Source organism: Procambarus clarkii, chromosome 73 (assembly GCF_040958095.1).
Source record: "Procambarus clarkii isolate CNS0578487 chromosome 73, FALCON_Pclarkii_2.0, whole genome shotgun sequence".
In the NCBI taxonomy this organism is placed as follows: Eukaryota; Metazoa; Arthropoda; class Malacostraca; order Decapoda; family Cambaridae; genus Procambarus; species Procambarus clarkii.
The window spans coordinates 15,190,302-15,211,733 of record NC_091222.1 but is presented as its reverse complement, the minus strand read 5'-3'; the positions used below and the strand labels follow the sequence as shown (position 1 = coordinate 15,211,733).

Genomic DNA, 21,432 nt, shown 5'->3' with positions numbered 1-21,432 from the left:
CTTGAGGTGGGTAGAATATAGTTGTGCAATAATTGGCTGTTGATTGCTGGTGTTGACTTCTTGATGTGTAGTGCCTCGCAAACGTCAAGCCGCCTGCTATCGCTGTATCTATCGATGATTTCTGTGTTGTTTTCTAGGATTTCTCTGGCGATGGTTTGGTTATGGGAAGAGATTATATGTTCCTTAATGGAGCCCTGTTGTTTATGCATCGTTAAACGCCTAGAAAGAGATGTTGTTGTCTTGCCTATATACTGGTTTTTTTGGAGCTTACAGTCCCCAAGTGGGCATTTGAAGGCATAGACGACGTTAGTCTCTTTTAAAGCGTTCTGTTTCGTGTCTGGAGAGTTTCTCATGAGTAGGCTGGCCGTTTTTCTGGTTTTATAGTAAATCGTCAGTTGTATCCTCTGATTTTTGTCTGTAGGGATAACGTTTCTATTAACAATATCTTTCAGGACCCTTTCCTCTGTTTTATGAGCTGTGGAAAAGAAGTTCCTGTAAAATAGTCTAATAGGGGGTATAGGTGTTGTGTTAGTTGTCTCTTCGGAGGTTGCATGGCTTTTCACTTTCCTTCTTATGATGTCTTCGATGAAACCATTGGAGAAGCCGTTATTGACTAGAACCTGCCTTACCCTACAGAGTTCTTCGTCGACTTGCTTCCATTCTGAGCTGTGGCTGAGAGCACGGTCGACGTATGCGTTAACAACACTCCTCTTGTACCTGTCAGGGCAGTCGCTGTTGGCATTTAGGCACATTCCTATGTTTGTTTCCTTTGTGTAGACTGCAGTGTGGAAACCTCCGCCCTTTTCCATGACTGTTACATCTAGAAAAGGCAGCTTCCCATCCTTTTCCGTCTCGTAAGTGAAACGCAGCACGGAACTCTGCTCAAATGCCTCCTTCAGCTCCTGCAGATGTCTGACATCAGGTACCTGTGTAAAAATGTCGTCAACATACCTGCAGTATATGGCCGGTTTCAAGTTCATGTCGACTAAGACTTTTTGCTCGATGGTACCCATGTAGAAGTTTGCAAACAGGACACCTAGGGGAGAACCCATAGCGACCCCATCTACTTGCTTATACATATGCCCATCCGGGCTCAAGAAGGGTGCCTCTTTAGTACAAGCTTGGAGTAGTTTCCTCAGAATACTTTCTGGCATGTCAAGAGGAGTACAGGCTGGATCACGATACACTCTGTCGGCTATCATTCCGATTGTCTCGTCCACAGGTACGTTGGTAAACAGCGATTCTACGTCCAACGAGGCTCTTATCCCTGTGGCCCGTGCGCCCCGCAGTAAGTCCACAAATTCCTTTGGAGACTTCAGGCTGAAGGCGCAAGGAACATAAGGAGTCAGCAGGCCGTTGAGTCGCTTTGCCAATCTGTACGTGGGTGTGGGTATCTGGCTAATGATTGGCCGAAGTGGGTTTCCAGGCTTGTGCGTCTTGACATTTCCATACGCATATCCAGGTTTATATTCCCCAATGATCTTTGGCAGGTGGAGTCCGGATTTCTTGGCGTTCACAGTTTCGATCAGTTTGTTGACCTTTGCTTTTAATTCGGCTGTAGTGTCCTTCGTTACCCTTTGGAACTTAGTTTGGTCAGAGAGGTCGACATATTCGACCTCGAGACACAAAAGAAGGTCACTACCAAAGATACCTTACAAGCAGAACTTATTGCAGAAGGAGGAAAGAATCGAGGCAACTACAGAAGCACCATACTGTCCCCCGAGCTTAGAGCGGCAGCTAAAAGCCTTCGTGAGAACAAGGAGATAGTTGTCAGGAGAGGTGACAAGTCGCCAATATATGTCATTCTTAAAAAAGACGAATATCTGGCGAAAATGAACATCATACTCTCTGACCAAACTAAGTTCCAAAGGGTAACGAAGGACACTACAGCCGAATTAAAAGCAAAGGTCAACAAACTGATCGAAACTGTGAACGCCAAGAAATCCGGACTCCACCTGCCAAAGATCATTGGGGAATATAAACCTGGATATGCGTATGGAAATGTCAAGACGCACAAGCCTGGAAACCCACTTCGGCCAATCATTAGCCAGATACCCACACCCACGTACAGATTGGCAAAGCGACTCAACGGCCTGCTGACTCCTTATGTTCCTTGCGCCTTCAGCCTGAAGTCTCCAAAGGAATTTGTGGACTTACTGCGGGGCGCACGGGCCACAGGGATAAGAGCCTCGTTGGACGTAGAATCGCTGTTTACCAACGTACCTGTGGACGAGACAATCGGAATGATAGCCGACAGAGTGTATCGTGATCCAGCCTGTACTCCTCTTGACATGCCAGAAAGTATTCTGAGGAAACTACTCCAAGCTTGTACTAAAGAGGCACCCTTCTTGAGCCCGGATGGGCATATGTATAAGCAAGTAGATGGGGTCGCTATGGGTTCTCCCCTAGGTGTCCTGTTTGCAAACTTCTACATGGGTACCATCGAGCAAAAAGTCTTAGTCGACATGAACTTGAAACCGGCCATATACTGCAGGTATGTTGACGACATTTTTACACAGGTACCTGATGTCAGACATCTGCAGGAGCTGAAGGAGGCATTTGAGCAGAGTTCCGTGCTGCGTTTCACTTACGAGACGGAAAAGGATGGGAAGCTGCCTTTTCTAGATGTAACAGTCATGGAAAAGGGCGGAGGTTTCCACACTGCAGTCTACACAAAGGAAACAAACATAGGAATGTGCCTAAATGCCAACAGCGACTGCCCTGACAGGTACAAGAGGAGTGTTGTTAACGCATACGTCGACCGTGCTCTCAGCCACAGCTCAGAATGGAAGCAAGTCGACGAAGAACTCTGTAGGGTAAGGCAGGTTCTAGTCAATAACGGCTTCTCCAATGGTTTCATCGAAGACATCATAAGAAGGAAAGTGAAAAGCCATGCAACCTCCGAAGAGACAACTAACACAACACCTATACCCCCTATTAGACTATTTTACAGGAACTTCTTTTCCACAGCTCATAAAACAGAGGAAAGGGTCCTGAAAGATATTGTTAATAGAAACGTTATCCCTACAGACAAAAATCAGAGGATACAACTGACGATTTACTATAAAACCAGAAAAACGGCCAGCCTACTCATGAGAAACTCTCCAGACACGAAACAGAACGCTTTAAAAGAGACTAACGTCGTCTATGCCTTCAAATGCCCACTTGGGGACTGTAAGCTCCAAAAAACCCAGTATATAGGCAAGACAACAACATCTCTTTCTAGGCGTTTAACGATGCATAAACAACAGGGCTCCATTAAGGAACATATAATCTCTTCCCATAACCAAACCATCGCCAGAGAAATCCTAGTAAACAACACAGAAATCATCGATAGATACAGCGATAGCAGGCGGCTTGACGTTTGCGAGGCACTACACATCAAGAAGTCAACACCAGCAATCAACAGCCAATTATTGCACAACTATATTCTACCCACCTCAAGACTCTGCTCCAATATAGAAGCATCAAGAAATATGGACCAATAGGCTTTCTACAAACACTTCTATTCAATATCCATTGTTTCGTGTTCTGTCTTGTGTTGATACTTTTAATACCCTATTAATATCCTCTAATGCCACATCATCCTTCCCACCTCACTCAAATGTAATGCCACATCACCCTTCCCACCTCACTCAAATGTAGATATAAAATCAGGGAAACGCAAGTTCTAATCAGTTGTGTATTTGTGAAGTCTTTGAAAATGTAATAAGTTTTACGAAACGCGCCCGTGTCGCGTCAGACTAGAAATAAAAATGAATTTTGGAGAAGTGATTTTTGATTTACCTCCAACAGTGAAGCATAATGTACGAAAGATTGAGAAAATTCGTGTTAGAATTATTAATCTTACTTTTTCGGTCATATTTAATAATATATATATATATATATATATATATATATATATATATATATATATATATATATACACAGTGGTACCTCGCATAACGATCGCCCCAAAAGACGAATATTTTGGGTAACGAACGGCCCGATCGGCGTCAAATCGTCCCATATGACGAACGCTGGTTTGAGTAACGTCAACACCACATGGTGGGGTCGCGCTGCTTCTTGCACATTCTTGATGCCTCCGACGATGCACATAAATTATGTTGTTCTTGTTTAAAGATGCTAATGATGGTGGGATATAAAAGGGTGACTGCTGAGATGTTGCAAAGCATTGACGTTTTTGTAGGAAAAAAGAAATGAAATGTCTGATATACAACAAATGTCAAAAAGGTTCGTTCGGTGTTCGGCAGGTAGGCTGCTCCATTATAACAATCTTTCTTTTTTTCAAATGTGTTCCATTTGCTTTTTATTTGTCATTTACGTCTCAATAATGGAGAAGCCTACCTTGCATACACTGAATAAACCATTATGACATTTTCCTTTCTTCAAATGTGTTCAATATTTATTTTTCATTTGTCTTATAGCAAAAGGTTCGTTCAGTGGTCGGCAGGTAGGCTGCTCCATGTTTCTTACATACAAAAAACGTAAATAATAAAAAAAATGAAGAATTTTGAAAACCAGTACAAATGTCAAGAAGGTTAGTTCGGTGGTCTACAGGTCGGCTGCTCCAGGTTTCTTGAAAAAAAAAAAATAAAAAAATAAAAGAACTGTTGAAACAATTTGAAAAATGGACAAATGTCATAAAGGTTCGTTCAGTGTTTGTTGGGTAGGCTGCTCCATTATTGAGACGTAAGTGACAAATACAAAACAAATGGAACACATTTGAAACAAAGATTGTCATAATGGAGCAGCCTACCCAACAAACACTGAATGAACCTTTTGCTATAACGAATATGAAAGACAAGGGCTGCTGGCTGGGTTAGTAGTGCGTGAGCAACCATTTGTGGCATACGTGCCTCTGGCTCTCAAAACACCTGTCCCACACGGTGTTGAAAGACTGTGCTCAGTCGGTGCAATTCAAACCCTATTGTTTGAAGAACATAAGGGTCATAACATTGGTGAAGCTAGGCGCAATAAGGGCTTAACACAACGGTCGGATGCCAGTCATACAGCACCTATGAGGATGATACAGCGAGCGTATCCAGGTGTAGCTCTGAGCCCCACCCTTGCCATCTCTAATGTATATAGATGATACATTGATGAATCGTTTTCTGCGTTCAGTGATGATGCATCTGATACAAGTAGCATAGATGAAGTGTTAGCGGCTTCCATGGTGGTGGTGTTCATTGATATTTTCAAGAATACCTGAATCTCTTCCTGACTGATGGACACTCTTTGAGGCTAGCTGAATCTCTTCCTGTGTGGGACCTTACAAAGCGATCTTTTCAAGACTACCTTACAAATTGAGCTTTTCCTATAATCGTTTCAATACTACTTTATGCTTTACAAGTTTGGCTACATACCACCTACAAGTACTAAAGCCAAGGGTGCACGCGAGTGCGTTATTTGCAAGCACACAGAACGATGAAACAGGAAACGAAAATCTATCTATAGCTGGTGCAAGGAGAGCAAAGTCGCGCTGTGTACCATGGACTACTTCGTTGACTATTACGTACCTCCAAAGTACTGAGTGTGTAATACAGTGTGTTACTGTGTAAATAGTATGTGAAACTGTACATATTGTAGTTTTAGTGAATTTTTACCACGTAATATTGTGACAAACATTTATTGTGGACACATTACTGACACATGTATCACAGTTTCATGGAAAATTATGAACATTCTACTGTATACATATTGTAAAGGTCAAAAATATGCATCATATACGATAAAAGAAACAAATAAAATCGCATTGGAAATGCATAGAAAACATATTTGAAAATATATTTGTGGCAACACGCGGTGCTTGAATGGCCTGCGCGACCGTGTCTGGGAGCTTCACACACGGGCGACCAGCCCCTGATGACGTCACAGCGCACCTTGTCCACGCCCTCACAGCCAAAGTAAGTGAAATTTGGTAATTATTTTTACATAGACATGTTCAGGGACGGTAATTTATCATTTTACAAAGAAAAATTATATTTTGGGGAACATTTGATGTCATGCACACTGGGGAAATTTCACAATAAACACAGTGCATCACACTGGTTACATGGGGGACACTCGTTTTGTATGACGTCCGTTTCACATGACGAACATGGAACGGATTAAATTAGTTATGCGAGGTACCACTGTATATATGTTGTACCTAGTAGCCAGAACTTCGGTCTCGATCTACTATGCAAGGTCCGATTTGCCTAATAAGCCAAGTTTTCCTGAATTAATATATTTTCTCTAATTTTTTTCTTATGAAATGATAAAGCTACCCATTTCATTATGTATGAGGTAAATTTTTTTTATTGGAGTTAAAATTAACGTAGATATATGACCGAACCTAATCAACCCTACCTAACCTAACCTAAGCTATCTTTATAGGTTAGGTTAGGTTAGGTAGCCGAAAAAGTTAGGTTAGGTTAGGTAGGTTAGGTAGTCGAAAAAATATTAATCCATGAAAACTTGGCTTATTAGGCAAATCGGGCCATGCATACTAGGCTGAGTACAACGTTCTGGCTACTAGGTACGACATTATATATATTATATATATATATTATATATATATATTATATATATATATATATATATATATATATATATATATATATATATATATATATATATATATATATATATATATATATATATATTTTGTGGCCTTTTTTTATAATATAACGGCCAATCTACTCATGAAAAACTTCCCAGACACCAAGCAGAACGCTTTGAAAGAGACCAACGTCGTCTATGCCTTTAAATGCCCACTTGGGGACTGTATGCCCCAAAGAACTCAGTATATAGGCAAGACAACAACGTCTCTTTCTAGGCGACTAACAATGCATAAGCAACAGGGAGCCATCAAGGAACACATAATCTCTTCTCACAACCAGACCATCACCAGAGAAATCTTAACAAACAACACAGAAATCATCAATAGGTAAGGCAATAGCAGGCGGCTTGACATCAGCGAGGCACTACACATCAATAAGTCAACACCAGCAATCAACAGCCAATTAATGCACAACTATATTCTACCTACTTCAAGACCCCGAACCAATATGGAAGCAGCAAGAGCATGTAAGGGCCAAAAGACCTTCTGCAGTTACTTCCATTCATATGTTCACTTATCCAATTTATACCCATTGTTTTGTATTCTGGCTTGTGTTTGTCACCTCACCCAAAACTTTTGTACCATATCACCTCATCCAATAGAATTTCGGAGAATTGTTATTTTTATCACCACCGACAGTGAAGAAAAACATAAGAAATATTGAGAAGATTCGTGTTAGAATTATTAATCTTACCTTTTCGGTCATATTCAACAACATACAGTATGTTTACAATAAAGACTGCTACCAAAATATACTAATTATATATATATATATATATATATATATATATATATATATATATATATATATATATATATATATATATACATATATATATATATATATATATATATATATATATATATAATATATATATACAGTGGTACCTCCCATAACGAATTTAATCCGTTCCATGTTCGTCATGTGAAACGGACGTCATACAAAACGAGTGTCCCCCATGTAACCAGTGTGATGTACTGTGTTTATTGTGAAATTTCCCTAGTGTGCATGACATCAAATGTTCCCCAAAATATAATTTTTCTTTGTAAAATGATAAATTACCGTCCCTGAACATGTCTATGTAAAAATAATTACCAAATTCCACTTACTTTGGCTGTGAGGGCGTGGACAAGGTGCGCTGTGACGTCATCAGGGGCTGGTCGCCCGTGTGTGAAGCTCCCAGATACGGTCGCGCAGGCCATTCAAGCACCGCGTGTTGCCACAAATATATTTTCAAATATGTTTCCTATGCATTTCCAATGCGGTTTTATGTTTCTTTTATCGTATATGATGCATATTTGTGACCTTTACAATATGTATACAGTAGAATGTTCATAATTTTCCATGAAACTGTGATACATGTGTCAGTAATGTGTCCACAATAAATGTTTATTGTCACAATATTACGTGGTAAAAATTCACTAATATTACAATATGTACAGTTTCACATACTATTTACACAGTAACACACTGTATTACACACTCAGTACTTTGGAGGTGCATAATAGTCAACGAAGCAGTCCATGGTACACAGCGCGACTTTGCTCTCCTTGCACCAGCTACAGATAGATTTTTGTTTCCTGTTTCATCGTTCTGCGTGCTTGCAAATAATGCACTCGCGTGCACCCTTGGCTTTAGTACTTGTAGGTGGTATGTAGCCAAGCTTGTAAAGCATAAAGTAGTATTGAAACGATTATAGGAAAAGCTCAATTTGTAAGGTAGTCTTGAAAAGATCGCTTTGTAAGGTCCCACACAGGAAGAGATTCAGCTAGCCTCAAAGAGTGTCCATCAGTCAGGAAGAGATTCAGCTAGCCTCAGAGTGTCCATCAGTCAGGAAGAGATTCAGCTAGCCTCAAAGAGTGTCCATCAGTCAGGAAAAGATTCAGGTATTCTTAAAAATATCAATGAACACCACCACCATGGAAGCCGCTAACACTGTTCATCTATGCTACTTGTATCAGATGCATCATCACTGAACGCAGAAAACGATTCATCTATGTATCATCTATATACATTAGAGATGGCAAGGGTGGGGCTCAGAGCTACACCTGGATACGCTCGCTGTATCATCCTCATAGGTGCTGTATCACTGGCATCCGACCGTTGTGTTAAGCCCTTATTGCGCCTAGCTTCACCAATGTTATGACCCTTATGTTCTTCAAACAATAGGGTCTGAAATGCACTGACTGAGTACAGTCTTTCAACACCTTGTGGGACAGGTGTTTGAGAGCCAGAGGCATGTGTGCTACAAATGGTTGCTCACGCACTACTAACCCAGCCAGCAGCCCTTGTCTTTCATATTCGTTATAGCAAAAGGTTCGTTCAGTGTTTGTTGGGTAGGCTGCTCCATTATGACAATCTTTCTTTGTTTCAAATGTGTTCCATTTGTTTTGTATTTATCACTTACGTCTCAATAATGGAGCAGCCTACCCAACAAACACTGAACGAACCTTTATGACATTTGTCCATTTTTCAAATTGTTTCAACAGTTCTTTTATTTTTCGTTTTTTTTTTTTTTTTTTTTTTAAGAAACATGGAGCAGTCGACCTGTAGACCACCGAACGAACCTTTTTGACATTTGTACTGGTTTTCAAAAGTCTTCATTTTTTTTTATTATTTACGTTTTTTGTATGTAAGAAACATGGAGCAGCCTACCTGCCGACCACCGAACGAACCTTTTGCTATAAGACAAATGAAAAATAAATATTGAACACATTTGAAGAAAGGAAAATGTCATAATGGTTTATTCAGTGTATGTAAGGTAGGCTTCTCCATTATTGAGACGTAAATGACAAATAAAAAACAAATGGAACACATTTGAAACAAAGAAAGATTGTTATAATGGAGCAGCCTACCTGCCGAACACCGAACGAACTTTTTTGACATTTGTTGTATATCAGATATTTCATTTCTTTTTTCCTACAAAAACGTCAATGCTTTGCAACATCTCAGCAGTCACCCTTTTATATCCCAGCATCATTAGCATCTTTAAACAAGAACAACATAATTTATGTGCATCGTCGGAGGCGTCTAAGAATGTGCAAGCAGCAGCGCGACCCCACCGTGTTGTGTTGACGTTACTCAAACCAGCGTTCGTCATACGGGACGATTTGACGCCGATCGGGCCGTTCGTTACCCAAAATATTCGTCTTTTGGGGCAATCGTTATGCGAGGTACCACTGTATATATATATATATATATATATATATATATATATATATATATATATATATATATATATATATATATATATATATATATATATATAATATATATATATATATATATATATATATGTCGTACCTAGTAGCCAGAACTCACTTTTTGGCCTACTATTCAAGGCCCGATTTGCCTAATAAGCCAAGTTTTCCTGAATTAATATATTTTTTATAATTTTTTTCTTATGAAATGATAAAGCTACCCATTTCATTATGTATGAGGTCAATTTTTTTTTATTGGAGTTAAAATTAATGTAGATATATGACCGAACCTAACCAACCCTACCTAACCTAACCTAACCTATCTTTATAGGTTAGGTTTGGTTAGGTAGCCGAAAAAGTTAGGTTAGGTAGGTAGTTGAAAAACAATTAATTCATGAAAACTTGGCTTATTAGGCAAATCGGGCCTTGCATAGTAGGCTGAGAAGTGCGTTCTGGCTACTAGGTACGACATATATATATATAATATATATATATATATATTTAGATATATATAATCAGTACAACCTTGATTCAACGTACCCTGATTCAACGAATCTCCGACTAGTTCGCACACTTTTCAGGCCGGATATACTCACCCGGTTCGACGAACAACGGTTGGCCGAAGCGGAGGATGTTCGGATTTGCTTACGATGTCCAGACAGAGTTCACAGACTGGTGGAAAACATTCCCATTCTATCACAGATTACAATTAATAATTCTCTCATATGACAAGTTGGACCACACAAGTGGACCACATAAGTGGACCACACATGTGGACCACAAGTGGTCCACAAGCTTACGATTTTGGGACAGAGTTCAGAGTGGTGGAAAACTTTCTCATTCTATCACAGATTACAATTAATAATTCCTTCATAAGACAAGCTGGATCACACAAGTGGACCACACAAGTGAACCATATGAACCAAACACCAACACCAGCCAGAATGGTCCAACCAAACACCAGCCAGAGTGATCCACACAAGTGAACAACTGAGTTTCCATGATTTTCGTTCACTGATTTGGGGCACACGTATCTTTGTACAAAAATTTAAGGGATGATGCGTGATTACCTAGCTACATGTGGTAAAATCTTCTTATAGACATTTTCTGTGTTGAAACAAGATGAGTGAGGGTGGACAGATACGAGAATACTGTACTGTAAACCTCACTTTACAGTGAGGTTTCACTCACTTTCGTCTGTGTGTCGTCATAGTTCAGTGACCCATGACTTTTGAAAGTTTCATATTAATAAATAATTTCTAAAACCAGTGTTTAAATAGCTTTTTACTATCCTAATTAAACTAAACTAAATAAAACCGAAAATATACTGTAATATGATAGACATCTGCTATTTAAGAAATTACAATATGTTATTATAACAACTCCAGCGTGAGTGAGTGGACGGGTCTAATCCCTGTACACACACAATGCTTGTTTCATCCCTCCCTCCCAAGCTCAGCCTGCCTGCCTCCCTCCCAAGCTCTGCCTGCCTGCCTCCCTCCCTCCCAAGCTCTGCCTGCCTGCCTCCCTCCCTCCCAAGCTCTGCCTGCCTGCCTCCCTCCCAAGCTCTGCCTGCCTGCCTCCCAAGCTCTGCCTGCCTGCCTCCCTCCCAAGCTCTGCCTGCCTGCCTCCCTCCCAAGCTCTGCCTGCCTGCCTCCCAAGCTCTGCCTGCCTGCCTCCCTCCCAAGCTCTGCCTGCCTGCCTCCCAAGCTCTGCCTGCCTGCCTGCCTGCCTGCCTCCCTCCCAAGCTCTGCCTGCTTGCCTTCCTCCCAAGCTCTGTCTGCCTGTACCATCAACAGTGAAAAGAAACATAAGAAGTTTTGAGAAAATTTGTGTTAAAATTATTAATCTTACTTTTTTCAGTCATATTTAATAATATTATATACAGTGGTACCTCGGAATGCGAATGTCCCTGTATGCGAGTTTTTTCGGAATACGAGCAAGATTTCCTCGAAAAATATGTCTCGGAACGCAAGGGTTACCTCGGGACACGAGTTTGTTGATACGAGTACAGGCCGACCCAGCGCATGGTGGTTCGGCGATCGTCGCCCCTCCACCCCTCAGTTTACCATTGTCTCGCGCCCAGTGACTACCCCACATCAATTCTTCTCGCGGATTTTCAGTGTTTTGTTGGATTTTTGGTGATTTCACTATACAATTTGTTATTATATATCTCACCATGGGTCCCAAGAAAGCCAGTGGTAAGGATAAAGGCCAGAAAGCCCATGTGAGGATGACAATAGAGGAGAAACAAGAGATCATTTGGAAGCACGAGAACGGTACACGTGTTGTTGAACTTTGTATGCAGCACAACAAAGCCACATCAACAATTTGCACTATACTTAAGAAGAAAAATGAGATTATGAGTGCTAAAGTGGCAAAAGGAGTCAGAACAATAACGAAACAAAGACCACAAATACTTGAAGAAGTGGAAAAGTTGTTATTAATTTGGATACACGACAAGGAGTTAAGGGGTGACAGTGTTTCGGAGGCCATTATTTGTGAGAAAGCCAGGGTTTGGACAGATTTGTGGTGAGGAAATCGAGCAGTGAGCCTCAACCAGGACCTAGTGGCACTCAGATAAAACATCCCAGGGAGAGCACACCAGAAAGGTCTTCACTGCTTGATGTGATAATGGAAGGGGACTCCCCTTCCAAACAGTAACTCCTCTCCTCCTCCCCCCTCCTCACCATCTTCCATACACCTACAGCATTCAACAGCAAGGTAAGTAATAACTTGAACATAGTTTTGTAGGTTTATTTAGATGAATTAGGTATAAAAATTTAGTCTGATGTGGGGTTTTTGGGGTAGTCAGGAACGGATTAATTCATTTCCCTTTATTTCTAATGGGGAAATTAGCTTCAGAATACGAGGCGTCTCCAGGAACCAATTAAACTCTTAAACTGAGGTATGCCTGTATATATTATATATACATATTATATATATATTATTAAATATGACCGAAAAAGTAAGATTAATAATTCTAACACGAATTTTCTCAATCTTTCGTACATTTCGTTTCACTGTTGGAGGTAAATCAAAAATCAATTCTCCAAAATTCATTTTTATTTCTAGTCTGACGCGACACGAGCGCGTTTCGTAAAACTTATTACATTTTCAAAGACTTTAGTTCACAAATACACAACTGAATAGAACCTATGCATCTCCGATTTTATATCTACATATGAGTGAGGTGGAAGGGGTGATGTGGCATTAACACAAGACAGAACAAGATGTGGTATTAATAGGGTATTAATTTCATCAACACAAGACAGAACAAGAGTATTAATAGGGTATTAATTTCATCAACACAAGACAGAACACGAAACAATGGATATTGAATAGAAGTGTTTGTAGAAAGCCTATTGGTCCATATTTCTTGATGCTTCTATATTGGAGCGGAGTCTTGAGGTGGGTAGAATATAGTTGTGCAATAATTGGCTGTTGATTGCTGGTGTTGACTTCTTGATGTGTAGTGCCTCGCAAACGTCAAGCCGCCTGCTATCGCTGTATCTATCGATGATTTCTGTGTTGTCTAGTAAACAACACAGAAATCATCGATAGATACAGCGATAGCAGGCGGCTTGACGTTTGCGAGGCACTACACATCAAGAAGTCAACACCAGCAATCAACAGCCAATTATTGCACAACTATATTCTACCCACCTCAAGACTCCGCTCCAATATAGAAGCATCAAGAAATATGGACCAATAGGCTTTCTACAAACACTTCTATACAATATCCATTGTTTCGTGTTCTGTCTTGTGTTGATGAAATTAATACCCTATTAATACTCTTGTTCTGTCTTGTGTTGATGAAATTAATACCCTATTAATACCACATCTTGTTCTGTCTTGTGTTAATGCCACATCACCCCTTCCACCTCACTCATATGTAGATATAAAATCGGAGATGCATAGGTTCTATTCAGTTGTGTATTTGTGAACTAAAGTCTTTGAAAATGTAATAAGTTTTACGAAACGCGCTCGTGTCGCGTCAGACTAGAAATAAAAATGAATTTTGGAGAATTGATTTTTGATTTACCTCCAACAGTGAAACGAAATGTACGAAAGATTGAGAAAATTCGTGTTAGAATTATTAATCTTACTTTTTCGGTCATATTTAATAATATATGTCTACAGGAAAGACTGCTACCAAAATATACTAATATATTATATATATATATATATATATATATATATATATATATATATATATATATATATATATATATATATATATATATATATATATATATATATATATATATATATATATATATATATATATATATGTCGTACCTAGTAGCCAGAACTCACTTCTCAGCCTACTATGCATGGCCCGATTTGCCTAATAAGCCTAGTTTTCATGAATTAATGTTTTTTCGACAACCTAACCTACCTAACCTAACCTAACCTAACGTTTTCGGCTACCTAACCTAACCTAACCTATAAAGATATTTTAGGTTAGGTTAGGTTAGGTAGGGTTGGTTAGGTTCGGTCATATATCTACGTTAATTTTTACTCCAATAAAAAAAATTGACCTCATACATAATGTAATGGGTAGCTTCATCACTTCATAAGAAAAAAATTAGAGAAAATATATTAATTCAGGAAAACTTGGCTTATTAGGCAAATCGGGCCCTGCATAGTAGGCTGAGAAGTGAGTTCTGGCTACTAGGTACGACATAATATATATATATTATATATATTATATATATTATATATATATATATATATATATATATGTAACTGCTATTATATAGAGTTGAGAGTACTACAGAAGAGCATGACTGTGATACAAATGACCAGGATTCTGATAATAGCAGGATTGTGGTGATAATTAGCGATGTGCGTAGTATTGTTGGAGGAGTAATCTCAACGAGGGAGGGAGGGAGGTAGCACTGACTGACCGCTGACTCTGTGTGGCAACCTCTTTCTGTCTGGACTCACCACATCAGCTTATTGGTTTGCTATGGTGAACATACATGTACAGTGTGTCCTCACTTGAACGAACTATACGGGGCGAGGCCGATTCGTTCCAGTGCGGAATTCGTTCCATCCATCCGGCCCCCAAAAAAACCCTCTGACCCCCCCCCCCCCAAAAAAAAAAAAATTAACCTTAATTTATGTAATCTTTCTAAATCTAAAATCTAGTTTATTAATCTAGCAATAAATTGTTTCTGTGTTTTACTGTACTTACCTTAACAGTTGAGTTGTGTAGTGCAGACTTTTAGCCTCAATACCCTGAGAGTGCCAGATATGATATGAATATAAATTCATTAAGGAACAGTAACTTTTCTAACAAATGTACATTATACACTACAGTCTGTACATAAAGTACAAACCACTAGAATCAGACTACAGTACTTAAGTAAACGTATACTGTACTGTATCACTTAAACTACACTTTTTACACTTTGTACATTTATGTCATTAGAACTGTGTTGTACAGCTCAATTGGCACTCCCAGGTAAGTTATGGCTAGTGCTGGGTGCTGGTCCAGTTGCCTGGGCATCCTTAGGTAAGTCCTTGCTGGTCCAGTATCCTGGGCATCCTCAGGTGAGTCCATGCTAGTGCTAGGTGCTGGTAGAGTATCCTGGGCATCCTCAGGTGAGTACCAAAAACTTTTGAATCTTAGTTTGTTTCTTCATTATGAGCTTCTTCATTATAATATCTTTCAATCCCCTTAGGAGTAGATAATAATCTGCCACGTCTTCATCATCAGTTACAGCAACCATATCAAGCAGCTGATTAAGGTTTTGTAATGATGCAGCATATGGAATAGGTAACACGCTACAGGTATCTTCCTCCTCTTCCGCATCCTCATCAGCATTACCAGTAACACACTGGATAATCTCATCATCAGTTAATTCACCATAACCTGGATCATCAGCATCATTATCTAACCACTCAGTCACATCAGAAAGTTGCAAATCTTCCTCGCCAGCATCTCTTAATGTCTCAAAAATCGCATTATCAAAGCCCTCAAAATCATAGTCATCTTCGTCTTCATTCTCACCAGGTACCGGACTCAGAATTTTATTCCATGCGTTCTTTAATGTGGTGACCTTCAACTCGTTTCATTGTTTGGCCCAGACGTAAATAGCGTCTTTAATTGAATATTTCTTGAAGTTTTCTAGTGTTCTACTAGCTCTTGTATCCTTATTAAGCCTCTCGTCTTCCTGAGAGAGCAGAACTTCCATTATTTCTACATTCATAGCTCTCTTATAAAGCCGTTTGAGAGCATAGATAACCCCCTGATCCATGGGCTGTATTAAAGATGTAGTATTTGGTGGTAAAGCCATACATGTTATTTTACCATCAGGCGATGTTAATTTAGCAATGGGGTGAGCTGGGGCATTATCAACCAACAGCATTGCCTTTACATCAGCAGGACGAATGCCACGCTCATTGATCTGATGCTTTCTTACTTCTTTACAAAAGTGATTCTGGAACCAGTCTTCAAAAATAATCTGTGTGAACCAGGCATTTTTGGTGTTGTAGTAAACGACAGGTAATCTGTTCATGCAGTTTTTCAATGCTCTGGGGTTGGCAGATTTCCCAACAATTGCGCACTTTGTTAGGTGACTGCCATCTGCATTACCGCACAATAATGCTGAAATTCTTTCCTTGCTTACCTTGCGACCAGGAATACTCTCCTCAAGCCTAGAGGCCAAAGTGTTTCTTTGAAGGCATTTCCAGTTAAAGCCTATTTCATCTGCATTGTACACTTGAAACAGCTTAGATTATTAGATACCATGTGCTGAGAAAGTTTATATTTAAATGCATTAACACTTCCTACATCTGCACTTAAGGCTTCGCCACAAATTTTCTTGTTAATGATACCATGCCTCTCTTTAAATCGACATACCCATCCAGTGCTAGCCTTGAAATTGTCAATGTTTAACTTTTCAGCAAGTCTTTCAGCTGCATTTCTAATAGAATCAACTGAAACAGCAATTCCTTTCGCACGATGCTGTGTAAACCATTTGAATACAGCAGAGTCCAAATCCGTATATTTAGCAGGCTTCAATGTTTTCCTGTTGCCTATTGCATGAGTTTGACTTTGAGCAACGAATTTCCTAATATTATCCTTCTGCTTTTTTATATCACAAACTGTAGCTTTACCAATGTTGAATTCTTGGGCGAGACGGGTGACTGAGTATCCACGCTCTGCTTTCTCTATTAAATCAATTTTCTGATCAATTGACAAATATTTTCTCTTTCGTTTTAAATCTTGAACACCACGAATGCTGCTCTGAGACATCTTGACAGAGTATAAGAGTTCAAACGATAAAAATTGTTCAAAATTATCCTTCACGCGCGAGCAACACGTTTTCACACTGGGAGGAGGGGAGACAAATGGTGCCAGCCACCTCACCAAGGCCTAACGTTTACACGACCTGTGCTTGTTTTATTGGCCTACTCAAAATTTAATCTAAATAGGCTTACAAATTGTTTTCAAATAATATTGTTTGTTGTTATAATTAATAAAATATTGTGTGTTTTGAAGTTTTATTCATTTTATACAGTACAGTACTGTATTACATAAAACCAAAAGTATTACAATACAGTACGTAGGCTGTTAGAGGGAGGGAGGGAGAGATCCAGGAAACAAACCCCCCCTCCCCCCCCAATGGCTCAAGGAGCGACCTGCCGGCCACACAAAGCCAACTGTTATCTACACCCCAATTTTATTAAAAATTCAGTGGAAAGGAAATGTGTTGAAACTGTTTAAAATATGTACTGTATATATCACAATTTTCACCATTATTATTGCGGTAATATGACATTTTTCTAATAAAAAGGCTATTCTCAGTGTAGATAATGCGATAATTATTATTAAATTGACTCTTGGCATCTGACGACGAGAGAGGAGAGGAGTAGTGGCTGGTCTCTGGTGGTCAGGTGCAGGTGAGGGGGGGGGGGGGGCTGGAGAGGGAGCAAGGAGCCGCCAGTCACATGTGGTGCCTGCCTCTACAGCCTTTACTGACACCACTACTGTACCTGTACAGTATTACTCCAGCCTCCCTTGACAACTTCTACCACTGACAACACCTGCCCCCTAACAAAAACCCCCAACTACTGACACCATTTGCCTCCTGACAACAACTCTCTCACCAATGCCCTCCTGACACCATTTTATCACCATTTCAGCTGGTTGTCAGCTGCCTGGCTGACAACCTGCCTCCCATGAGAATACGTAACTTACACTACCTGCCCCCTAACAAAAAACCCTAACTAATGACACCACTTGCCTCCTGACAACAACTCTCTCACCATTACCCCCCTGACTCCATTTTATCACCATTTCTCCCTAGAAACAATGGGTAAGGATAATAAAACACTATACTGTACATGTATAACTGTTTACACTCTGGCGAATCATAGTTGATGACAGCCAACTCCGACGCTCGGCCTCGGTGACCGCTTGGACGAACATTCCTCACTTAATCGAACATTTGTATGTTCCACTGAACATTTGGTACCGAATTCAATTTGTTCGGCTCTTCCGGGAATTCGATAGAGCGGGGTTCGTTAGACTGAAGAAGCACTGTAGATACTTATATATAACATGTCTGTGTGTATATACAGTGGTACCTCGGAATGCGATTGTCCCTGTATGCGAGGTTTTCGGAAGGCGAGGTGTATTTACTCCAAAAATTTGTCTCAGAAGGCGAGGGTTACTTCGGGAGGCGAGTTTGGACGCGAGTTTGTTGATACGCGTAAAGCCGACCTAGCGCGTTCGTCGCCCCTCCGCCCCTCAGTTTATTATTGTCTCGCGCTCAGTGACTACCCCCACATCAATTCTTCTCGCGGATTTTCAGTGTTTTGTTGGATTTTTGGTGATTTGTCTATACAATTTGTTATTATATATCTCACCATGGGTCCCAAGAAAGCCAGTGGTAAGGATAAAGGCCAGAAAGCTCATGTGAGGATGACAATAGAGGAGAAACAAGAGATCATTCGGAAGCATGAGAACGGTACACGTGTTGTTGAACTTTGTAGGCAGTACAACAAAGCCACATCAACAATATGCACTATACTTAAGAAGAAAAATAAGATAATGGGTGCTAAAGTGGCAAAAGGAGTAAGAACATTAACGGCACAAAGACCACAAATACTTGAAGAAGTGGAAAAGTTGTTATTAATTTGGATACACGACAAGGAGTTGAGGGGTGATAGTGTTTCGGAGGCCATTATTTGTGAGAAAGCCAGGGTGTTGCACGAAGACCTTCTAAAGAATACCCCTGCAACGAGTGATGGAGATAAGAAAGAGTTTAAGGCAAGCAGGGGCTGGTTTGAAAAATTTAGAAAGAGAAGTGGTATCCATAGTGTTACAAGGCATGGGGTTATGTGATGTGATTATGGAAGGGGACTCCCCTTCCAAACAGTAACTCCTCTCCTCCTCCCCCCTCCTCACCATCTTCCATACGCCTACAGCACTCGACAGCAAGGTAAGTAATAACTGGAACACAGTTTTGTAGGTTTATTTAGATGAATTAGGTAAATTAGGTATAAAAATTTAGTTTGATGTGGGGTTTTTGGGGTAGTCAGGAACGGATTAATTCATTTCCCTTTATTTCTTATGGGGAAATTAACTTCGGAATGCGAGTTTTCGGAAGGCGAGGCGTCTTCAGGAACGGATTAAACTCTTATTCTGAGGTATGCCTGTACTGTAGTGTAATAATATTAAAAGAAGTATGTTGGGAGGAGCCATTTGGTGAGGGAGGTGCCGTCGTCTGCTGGCTGGTGTGTGATTTGTAATGCTATGTAGGGTAGCCACAATGCTGTTTAGACACCATACCAGCTTAGTTGTACAATTATGGTGAACAAAACATGTAGATACTTATATATAACATGTGTGTATATAGTGTAATAGTGTAATACCAATAATAACAATATGGTGGGAGGAGGAATGTTGCCAAGTGAGCGGTGTTGAAGGAAGGAGGGAAGTGGCATCTGCTAGATGGTGTGTAATTACCTACCTTGAGGTGCTTCCGGGGCTTAGCGTCCCCGCGGCCCGGTCGTCGACCAGGCCTCCTGGCTGCTGGACTGATCAACCAGGCTGTTGGATGCGGTTGCTCGCAGCCTGACATATAAGTCACAGCCTGGTTGATCAGGTATCCTTTGGAGGTGCTTATCCAGTTCTCTCTTGAACACTGTGAGGGGATTGCCAGTTATGCCCCTTATGTGTAGCGGAAGCGTGTTGAACGGTCTCGGGCCTCTGATTTTGATAAGAGTTCTCTCTCGGAGTACCTGTTGCACCTCCGCTTTTCAATGGGGGTATTCTGCACATCCTGCCATGTCTTCTGGTCTCATGTGATGTTATTTCTGTGTGTAAGTGTAATTACCTAAGTGTAGTTACAGGATGAGAGTTACGCTCGTGGTGTCCCGTCTTCCCAGCACTCTTTGTCATATAACGCTTTGAAACTACCGACGGTTTTGGCCTCCACCACCTTCTCACCTAACTTGTTCCGTCTACCACTCTGTTTACAAAAGTGAATTTTCTTATATTTCTTCGGCAGTTTTGTTACGTTAGTTTAATTTTATGACCTCATGTTCTTGTAGTTCCGGGTCTCAGGAATTCATCCCTATCAATTTTATCTATTCCTGTTATTATTTTGTATGTAGTGATCATATCGCCTCTTTTTCTTCTATCTTCTAGTTTTTGCATATTTAATGCCTCTAACCTCTCCTCGTAGCTCTTGTCCTTCAGTTCTGGGAGCCACTTAGTGGCATGTCGTTGCACCTTTTCCAGTTTGTTGATGTGCTTCTTAAGATATGGGCACCATACAACCACTGCACATTCCAGCTTTGTTCTAACAAAAGTTGTTAACAATTTCTTTAATATTTCTCCATCCATGTATTTAAAAGCCATTCTGAAGTTAGAAAGTGTAGCATAGGCTCCTCGCACAAAGTTCTTAATGTGGTCCTCAGGTGACATTTTTCTATCTAGAACCACCCCTAGATCCCATTCTTTGTCAGAATTCTTGAAAGATTTCTCACATAATTTATAGGTCGTGTGGGGTCTATGTTCTCCAATTCCACATTCCATAACATGGCATTTATTCACATTAAATTCCATTTGCCAAGTGTTGCTCCATATACTTATTTTGTCCAGCTCATCTTGAAGGGCATGAGAATCATCTAGGTTTCTTATCTTCCCTAGTATCTTAGCATCATCAGCAAACATGTTCATATAATACTGTATGCCATCTGGTAGATTGTTTATGTAGACAATGAACATTACCAGTGCAAGAACTGAACTCTGTGGTACTCCACTTGTGACACTCCTCCAATCCGATACATTGCCTCTGATTACGGCCCTCATTTTTCTATCAGTTAGGAAATTTTTCATCCATGTTAGAAGCTTACCTATCACCCCTCCAATATGTTCCAGTTTCCAGAACAACCTCTTATGCAGAACTCTTTTAAAAGCCTTTTTTAGGTCCAGATACAGTATCCACTCAATTTAACGGCTTATATGGGGCTGTACCCTGGTCGTTATTTCCGGAGTTCCATTATTTCTGAAGTTAGGCCGGGTCGGGTAATTTTTCAAGTAACATTCAGGTAGGATATATTTTATACTGTATAACAAAAATTAAATAAAGTTCATTGTG

At 40.1% G+C, this 21,432-nt stretch overlaps 2 protein-coding genes across 2 annotated transcripts in view; both read right to left on the bottom strand.

Moving 5' to 3' along the window:
- LOC123774191 (zinc finger protein 271-like) overlaps positions 1 to 21,432 on the bottom strand; it is a 163,894-nt gene that overhangs the window by 96,543 nt on the left and 45,919 nt on the right. The gene's annotated exons all lie outside the window — the stretch shown is intronic.
- Positions 15,415 to 17,075, bottom strand: LOC138356613 (tigger transposable element-derived protein 7-like). The gene is made up of 3 exons (XM_069312799.1): positions 16,680 to 17,075; positions 15,907 to 16,548; positions 15,415 to 15,822 (listed from the first exon to the last, which is right to left on the bottom strand). Exons 1-3 carry the CDS (start codon positions 17,073 to 17,075, stop codon positions 15,415 to 15,417), a joined length of 1,446 nt encoding a protein of 481 aa, XP_069168900.1.